At 42.9% G+C, this 9,446-nt stretch overlaps 1 protein-coding gene across 1 annotated transcript in view; it reads right to left on the bottom strand.

Annotated features, from left to right (window-relative positions):
• Positions 1-2,785: 2,785 nt before the first annotated feature.
• Positions 2,786-9,446, bottom strand: part of LOC115114364 (receptor-type tyrosine-protein phosphatase N2-like) — a 212,412-nt gene continuing 205,751 nt past the window's right edge. The window contains exons 24-25 of the mRNA XM_065013389.1: positions 8,515-8,588; positions 2,786-7,257 (exon numbers count right to left, since the gene is read on the bottom strand). Coding sequence (XP_064869461.1) covers positions 7,186-7,257; positions 8,515-8,588 — 146 coding nt within the window. The 3' untranslated portion in view covers positions 2,786-7,185. The remainder of the gene's footprint in view (positions 7,258-8,514; positions 8,589-9,446) is intronic.

Genomic DNA, 9,446 nt, shown 5'->3' with positions numbered 1-9,446 from the left:
ACACACACACACACACACACACACACACACACACACACACACACACGTCACCTTTCGATGGGCAATCATTCTGAGTAGTGGTATCACTAAGATATATTTGGCTTTTGCCAATCTTTGAAATTATTTTTTAAGCTTTTAATTATCGGTCCAAATTCATTCAGATCCAGAAACAAAACACCATTCAAGCTTTGTTCCTTCAATATGAGCATTTGATGTCCTTTCCTCTTTAAAATAATACTTTCTCCTATAGATGCCGTTTTGACAGGAAAACAACTTGACCCCAGCTCTAACATTTTGTTTTTAGCCAAAGAAAGGATAAAAGAGTCCCCTCTAAGATTGTACTAAAGAACTCGTGCATTCTAAAAGAACTCCCGTGCATTCTAAAAGAACTAAGAATCATTCTAAAAGAACTCCCATGCATGGAGCTCAATGTTCTGACATTCCACTCAGTCTAATGTCAGATAACAGGCTGATTACCAACAGAATGTAAAATACTTACAGACCTAAATAACATCTGAGGAATTTCTTAACGACCTCTCCTCATTCAACACACGGCATGTTCCCCCACTGGGTGTCATCATGCCTTGTAGTGTAGCTATTCTATTATAGTCATATTTTTCATCCTGATTCCCCAGTACACGGTTTGTCTGAGATCACCGTATCATTTGTAATTATGCAAAGTAGTCTTCTCATGCCATGCAAAAGGAAAGCAATTTTTGTATGCAAATGGTTAAATTCCCCCCGAGTGCGGCGATTGGAGGGGTGCTGATAAACGGCCTAATGATGAGTGACAGCATGCAATATTGGGGTCACCACATGTATGACACCGATGAAAATGATCAACTAAATGCCAGAAGTGTCCAGGATGAACACATGAGGGGGGCGAGATGAAACAAAGTGAAATGGCAGAGTCACAGCGACACCTATTAATCCTCAAATTGGATTGGATGTAATGAGAAAATATTTTCATAGTGATTGAAGTGCTGCGGAGTCTTTTAGTACGTTCAAAATGGCACTTTATCCCCTATATAGTGCAATACTATTGACCAGGGTCCTGAAGTACTAGGGGATAGTGTCATTTGGGACAATCTCCCAGATGTTGACAGTTGGAGCAACAGTCATTCAAATATCCCATGGTGGTCTTGTTCAAATGACCGCTCTGAAGACCACCACAGCCAGCAGCATTCAGAGATTAGACTCAACACCTCAAAACAACCCTGAATGACCCTGAAGCTTTAACCCACCTGAGGCTCTCAGACCAATAGAAAACTACAACTGTTTTTTTGCATTACACTATAGCGAAACGAGCCCGTGGTCGCTGTGTGTGGAATCTCACATCATTCACATGGTCAGACAGGGATATAAACAGGTTGACTTTGAACAATGGCTCTGGTAGGACTCTTTTTTTGAAGATGCTACGTCAGATGGGGACAGCTATTTTAAACAGACCAACGACCTTCAAGAATGGTGTCGGTCAAGTGGCCTTCCACATCAATGTGGAAAAGACAAAGGAGCTGATCCTCAATGGCAACAACTTGCCAATGTCCCAACCATTCTCTCTGGACGACCAACCAGTGGAGGTGGTTGAGTGTTTTAAATACCTAGGGACACAAATTGATAACAAGCTGAGTTTTACAGAGAATTCAGACGGTATTTTCTTTTAAGCAATCCAATGCCTGTTTTTAATGAGGAAATTGAAGGGGTTTGAGGTCAGCCAGGATGTTCTGGAGACGATATACAGCAGCTTGATGGAGAGCATCCTCACATTCAATATGACAGTCTGGTATGGTCATCTGAGCGTGAGGAGCAAAAGCAAACTGACCAGAATAGTAAACACAGCCAGCAAAGTAATTGGTCGACCACAGGCACATTTGAGCATTCTGTTCCACAAGGCAACCAAAAAGAAGACACTGGCTGTCGCTGGTGACCCCTGCCACCCTCTACACCCTCAGTTGGAGACCCCTGCCACCCTCTACACCCTCAGTTGGAGACCCCTGCCACCCTCTACACCCTCAGTTGGAGACCCCTGCCACCCTCTACACCCTCAGGTGGAGAGTCTTCCCTCTGCCCGGCGCTTCAGAATGCCCATGGCCAAGAAGAACGTGTGCAAACATGAATTAATTCATTGTGCTGTTGAACTACTGAACGCAAAGTAAATTGTATCACTATATGTACTTATCTATTCAGTGCAGCTGGGACAGCGGTCGTTTTTGAGTGAATGTATCAATGTCTTCTATGTTTTTAGTGTTTGCAACATGATGGACTGACTGTTTTAAATGTGATGATGTGAGAATGTATGTGTATGTGATCCTTTTAATGGAAGGTGATGCCAAAGAAACATGTCCATCCTTGATGGACAATAAAGTTTTATTCTATTCTATTCAAGTATTCACAGTATTGGCATGACATCACTAAAAGGGGGAGCGGCTATTTTCAGGGTCAACAATGTGGCACCACCACCTGTAGCTAGCTAGCTGTCATATGACAAATCTTGGTGTTTCTGTAAACAGATAGGCTTTTAAGAAGGGCCTGTTCCAATTATTCCAGTGAGACAAACCTGTTGGACCACCCTACATTTAATTACATTTATTTAACATAACATACAGTAGTGGAACACATGCTGGGAAGAGAGCTGACCATGGTCCTGAAAAGGTGCCTTGTTTGTAGAGGGTAGAATAGAATAGAATATATTTCCTTTATTTTGGTGGTAATATGTGGCTGGTCATGTTTATTAACTCTTTGTCACTTCTTAGAGGGACCTAAGGAGCAAGGTTAGGACCCAGAGAGTGTTTCACTGTTTATTTAGTGTGCTTATCCAGGCAAAACAAGAGCTTATTGATGGAGCTTGGTACATACTGAGCTTGGTACATATTGATATTGGTACATACTGAGCTTGGTACATGCGGTGCTTGGTACATACTGAATTTGGTACATACTGAGCTTGGTACATACTGAGTGTGGTGCATACTATGCTTGGTACATACGGAGCTTGGTACATACATTGCTTGGTACATAATGGGTGTGGTACATACGGAGCTTGGTACATACGGAGCTTGGTACATACATAGCTTGGTACATAATGGGTGTGGTACATACGGAGCTTGGTACATACGGAGCTTGGTACATACGGAGCTTGGTACATACAGAGCTTGGTACATACAGAGCTTGGTACATACAGTATTGTAGCTGGCTAAGACGTTGACTTTGAAAGCATAAAACAACAAATCGATGACTTGAGAGACTATGGGCTCTATTCTATCTGTATTGCTGAAGCGTTCTGACTAAAGCCGACAAATGCAGCGTTTACCATGAATGCAGTCTCCGCTGACGCTGTAACGCTGAACCTCTGCGATACGGATTGAATAGAGCCCTGAATGTGCCACAAGCTCTATATCCTCAGAGATGATTGGGCAGAAGAGCAGAGTTAGAGCAGTTATTTCTGTGTGTTTGCAATCCTACCAAACCACCTGTGGATCTTTTTAAAGTCACATTTTTTACTATGAAAAGCAGAATAGATTCCATCTATATCACTTGTTGATATATTTTTTCATGATCACTGGGATTTCTTATGGTGACTTCCTTCTCTCCAGTGTGTGTGTGTGCGTGTGGGACTATACGACATGAGTCAGTCAGCATTCCATCCTGTTACTGTGTGGTTGGTAGGAAGTGTTGACAGCATAATCTACAGTCTGAAGTAGCATGAAGCTGCCAAGCCACATGAATCACCATGCAGATTGGAGATCAGAATAGCACCCAGCCAATCACAGACTCTCTGGCTGACAATGAGGTGAGATTGGCAGGGTAAGGGGAGGAGGCCAAGCTAACTGTCAGGTTGATGTGACTTGGAGCTTACTCCACAGTGACCAATGCTTTGTTAGTGTTTGTCTTTCCTGCTCATACAGTGCTGCTGTTGCTCACAAATCAAATCACATCACATTTTATTGGTCACATACACATGGTAAGCAGATGTTAATGCGAGTGCAGCGAAATGCTTGTGCTTCTAGTTCCGACAGTGCAGTAATATCTAACAAGTAATCCAACAATTCCCAACAACTACCTTATACACACAAATCTAAGTAAAGGGATGGAATAAGAATATGTAAACTACCGTTCAAAAGTTTGGGGTCACTTAGAAATGTCATTGTTTTTGAAAGAAAAGCAAAAAATGTTGTCCATTAAAATAACCAGAAATACAGTGTAGACATTGTTAATGTTGTAAATGACTATTGTAGCTGGAAACGGCTGAGTGTCGGTTGCTGATAATGGTCCTCAGTACACCTATGTAGATATTCCATAACAAATCTGCCATTTCCAGCTACAATAGTCCCGTTGATGTGGATAGGGGGATGCTCCCACTGCTGTTTCCTGAAGTCCACAATCATCTCCTTTGTTTTGTTGATGTTGAGTGAGAGGTTGTTTTCCTGACACCACACCCTGAGTGCCCTCACCTCCTCCCTGTAGGCTGTCTCGTCGTTGTTGGTAATCAAGCCCACTACTGTTGTGTCGTCTGCAAACTTGATGATTGAGTTGGAGGCGTCCATAACCACGCAGTCAAGGGTGAATAGGGAGTACAGGAGAGGGCTGAGCAAGCACCCTTGTGGGGCCCTAGTGTTGAGGATTAGCGAAGTGGAGATGTTGTTTCCTACCTTCACCACCTGGGGGCGGCCCGTCAGAAAGTCCAGGACCCAATTGCACAGGGCGGGGTTGAGACCCAGGGCCTCAAGCTTAATGATGAGCTTGGAGGGTACTGTGGTGTTGAATGCTGAACTGTACCGTACATATTTATTTTTGCATTGTCTGAGTAGGCAAGAGACCTCACAATACGATGCTAAGGTTCCGAGTTGAAAGATGAGTTGAAAGTTGAAAGAATAAATTAGTTGAAAGATAAAAGGTTTTTGCAGTATAGGACACAGCATTAACATGGCCCACTTTTTAACTCTGGATGAGTTTCAAATGGTACCCTATTCCCTTTATAGTGCACTACTTTCAACCAGGTCTAATAGGGCTCTTGTCAAAGGAAATGTACAATAAAGGGAATCGGGTGCCATTTGGAACACACAACTGTGATAGGCAAAAGGAGTTTATGCCCAAATGTAATAACATTCCACTATTCCTCCTCTGTACTGCCACTATTACTATTGTTCAGAACCGAATGGCTCAAATGGCATGATTATATATCCTTGGCTTGTCAAAGTAAACAGTCATCTCTCTGGCTGTCTTCATGGTGACATGAAATGATGGGATGCATCATGTACAATTATATCTTTTGTCGAACATGAGTGAAGTAATATCTGCTAAGCAAAATATGTGACCAGGGTTTCACTAGGATATACTTTGAGGCTGAAGGAAATACTGTACACACTACTGGCGAATAATAGTTTGAAATAGCCAGGCATTGGTAGTGTATGCTACCAATGCCTGGTCATATCATTTCCTGGACATATCATTTCCAGGTCATATCATTTGCAATTCCGAACATATTGGATGTACAAAACAGAATGCAATCCAATGGACACAACATACATGGAGATTGACATAAGATGTTGTGATTGAAATGGTATGAGTCTTGTCAAAGCACTAAGTGTTGGGGTAGAGCTGACAGTACTCCTGTAGTGCAGATGAACCTGCCATGGCTACGGCCCCAATGGCACCCTATTCCCTGCATAGAGCCCTGGTCAAAAGTAGTGCACTATATAAGGAATAGGGTACCAGTAGGGAATCAGATATGGACTCAGCTGTTAATAAGACACAGGGACATCCCGTGTCAGTTTATAATAGCAATAAGGCACCTCGGGGGTTTGTGGTATATGCCACGGCTAAGGGCTGTTCTTAGGCGCGACGCAATGCGGAGTGCTGGGACAGAGCCCTTAGCCGTGGTATACTGGCCATATACCACAAACCCCCGAGGTGCCTTATTGCTATTATTAACTGGTTACCGATGTAATTAGAACAGTAAAAATAAATGTTTTGTCATACCCATGGTATACAGTCTGATTTAAAACCAGCAGCATACCACCCTGCATCCCGCTTCTGAAGCTAAGCAGGGTTGGTCCTGGTCAGTCCCTGGATGGGAGACCAGATGCTGCTGGAAGTGGTGTTGGAGGGCCAGTAGGAGGCACTCTTTCCTCAGGTCTAAAAAAATATCCCAATTCCCCAGGGTAGTGATTGGGGACATTGCCCTGTGTAGGGTGCTGTCTTTCGGATGGGATGTTAAATGGGTGTCCTGACTCTCTGAGGTCATTAAAGATCCCATGGCACTTATTGTAAGAGTAGGGGTGTTAACCCCGGTGTCCTGGCTAAATTCCCAAGCTGTCCCTAACACTGTCACATAATCATCCCCAGCTTACAATTGGCTCATTTCTCCCCTGTAACTATTCCTCAGGTCATTGCTGCAAATGTGTTCTCAGTCATCTTACCTGGCAAATTTTATATATATATATATATACACAAGGGTGTGAACCACCAAGTTTATAATCACACTTAAGCCATTGTTGCTGCATGTATAAGTTCATCTAGAAGAACTGCTTAATTTACAAAAGGACAATATCATACAGTACACACACCAATTCATAGAACTGCTTTACTTGAGGCAGGCATTAGCGTAACTACATTTGGTTTACTCACAATCGTTGTCCACAACTTACACTTATTTGCCCAGGTCTCAACAATCTGAGGAAACACATATTGCTTGGTATCATTATCACTATGGTAACTAGAATTGTTATCAGTATTCACTTGACCTAACTGAGCAGTTTTCCTTCTGATCTACTTTACATGGTATGGTTCAGTACACGGGACCAAAGTGAAAAAAAGACATCAAACTTAAATATGTCCTATGATTCAGATGTGATGACCAATATAATCATTTACACACACATACATAGACATCTAAAAACAAGATTTCTGTGATTAATATATTCCAATCATTTAACAGATAAAACTTTTTTTCAATCAGTCAAATTCTCGATGCACTAAATTGTCTGTTTGGAAACAAGCTCCACAGACAAAACAATAAAGGCGCCATATTGCACAGCTAAGATCAGGTCACACTTTCTCACACGGCATCCACAAAGACAGAGAGGTGGAGGAGAGGTAGAGAGGAGGAGTTGTGGAATGGCAGACAAGAGAGAAGGAGAGAGATCCCCGGTGAGAGCTGCTGCTGAGGCTCGGTAGTGGGTACTCCTCTCACTGTGGAAGAGCTTTGAGTATGGCGTTCACCTCCTCTGCGACAGCTGTCAATGCAAACTCAAACTGCCCCTGAGGGTGGAGAGAGAGACAAAGAGGGAGAGGGAGAGAGGGGAGCAAGAGAGTCAATGTAAAGTTCAAAGCAATGTTCTTTCCAGATTATTTTGAAATAGACTCACATTACAGAAATCTAAACACCTGGGGAGCTACAGGACAACGATTCATGTGAAAGATGGTCTATTAAAGTCCGTAATTCTCTGTGATTCAATAAGCAACCACTAGGGGGAGTGAGACTTTCGTTTACTAACTAAACAAACAACTAAGATTTACTATGTCTGTAGCACCTAAACCACTGATGTAGAACCCTAAACTACTGAAATCAATAGTGCTGCATCAGACATATATTGCAGAAAACAAAGACTTCTACTAATAAAACATTATGATTTCATCACCATAATAGCGAAAATATGATAGTCACTCATTGTGGATAAATAGTTAAATAAAGGATGGTCGATATGACTGCTGAGGCTACCAATCTAATCATTCTCAGTGATTCCACACTATAATTACTGTTTCCAAACTGGCTGTTGATGCACTGTGAATTGTCTGACCAGAATAAATATTTGTTCATTCTTTGTGTTTAGTGTTGGGGAACAACTTGGGTCCCATTTGAGCTGAGAGAGCCCATAGAGCTCTGCTTTATGAAACAGACAGTAAAGCTCTACATTTGTTGAGGACACAGAGTGTACCTGTGTCACACATCCCACTGTAAACAAGACACACAACTAACTGAGCTTGCCAGTCTCTCTCTCTCTTACTGTAGAAGTATATAGGAAGGACCATAAACCTTTGACAAACCTAGCACTACACTAAAGCAAAGGCAATCATTCTGAAGCGAATTATCAGAGCTGCACTGCAGACACTTCTTTAAAGCTATTAAAGCTAGGTTTTCAGGTAAAAAAAATGGATCAAAACGTTTCTACATTTCTTAAGTTTTGTCTGTTCTACTAGACTGTAATCCGGGGCGATGTATTCAACTCACCATTTTAAATGAGGTTTGGTGGTGATGTACAAAGGCTCTGAGGTACATCATCCTCTTTGAGGAAATGTATTGCGGGGATTGGATGTCAAGATAACTTCTGCTCTCACTGTGTTACATTGTAGATTATTGCATCAGCCCTGCACCAAATCCAGTTGTGAAGAACATCCATTTGTGCACCAACTTACTACGCAATGGCACCAGCCTCTATAGTAAGCTCCCTCCCTCCCTCCCGCCCTCTCAAAAATGAAAGAGTCCATTAGAGTTCCCAGTAGAGGCGAGGACAGTACCTTTGTCTGGACCATAGCCGGCCGCTGGTCCCTCAAGTGCTCCAAGGTGGCAGCAATATCAATCTCCTTAGCACCTGCAACACAACACCAACAACAAATTGGACAGAGTTCAAAGCCAGGAGATAATCCAGGCAGCGTCTGTCAATCTCCTTTTTCACTCGCTCCCTTTGGAACCTCCGCCTTGCAGCGATTGAAAACTATTACATTCATCCCATCTCCACACAAGTGCTACAAACAAGGCTCCGATTGTTCTTGTTGTCTGGATGAAAAAAAAGAGAGTGGAGAAAAAACTGTCTGGGGGAAAAAAGACCATGTTTGCAAAGGTATTTGTAAAGCCATGAAATGTAAGATACTGGAATCAGAGTGAGTCAGGGATTTAGCTAGAATTCTTAAAAAAACAAACATAAACATCTACAAATAAGGATTTGTTATGATAAAAGCTTTGTCCCCCCCCTGTTGCTTTGTGAGCTAAACAAGGTGCCCTATAGGCTGTCTCAGTATCAGGCAGCGAGGGGTGGGGAGTGTCTGTCTGTCTGCCTGTCTGCCTGGCAAGCTGCCGCCCAGGTGAATAGCTAGATGTGCTGGCTACTGGACAAGCGGAGCAGCCTCCCTTCCCTGTCTCAGCACCAGTGCCCAGTCAGGCTGGCAGCAGGCCCAGCCCCAGTGCCCAGTTGGCACCGCTCCATGCTCCCCTGCCGACCAAACACGGCTGTGATCACAAAGAAGACGGCTATCTGGGTCTTGAACTAATTGGGGCCAGACTACATGATCGCCTGTGTGGCACTGAAAGCCTACCGTGAAACCTCACAGAGGAAACAAAGAAGTAACGGAGCGAGGGAGACAAGCACAACACAATTAAATTCATGAGGAGTGGTGATGAAAATAGATGGAAAGAAAATGGATTTGATTCGTTTTCTGTTGCTAACTACCTC

The sequence above is a fragment of the Oncorhynchus nerka genome, linkage group LG9b, assembly GCF_034236695.1.
Source record: "Oncorhynchus nerka isolate Pitt River linkage group LG9b, Oner_Uvic_2.0, whole genome shotgun sequence".
Classification (NCBI taxonomy): domain Eukaryota; kingdom Metazoa; phylum Chordata; class Actinopteri; order Salmoniformes; family Salmonidae; genus Oncorhynchus; species Oncorhynchus nerka.
The sequence above is the reverse complement of the archived record's forward strand: the minus strand, read 5'-3'. Positions and strand labels throughout refer to the sequence as shown.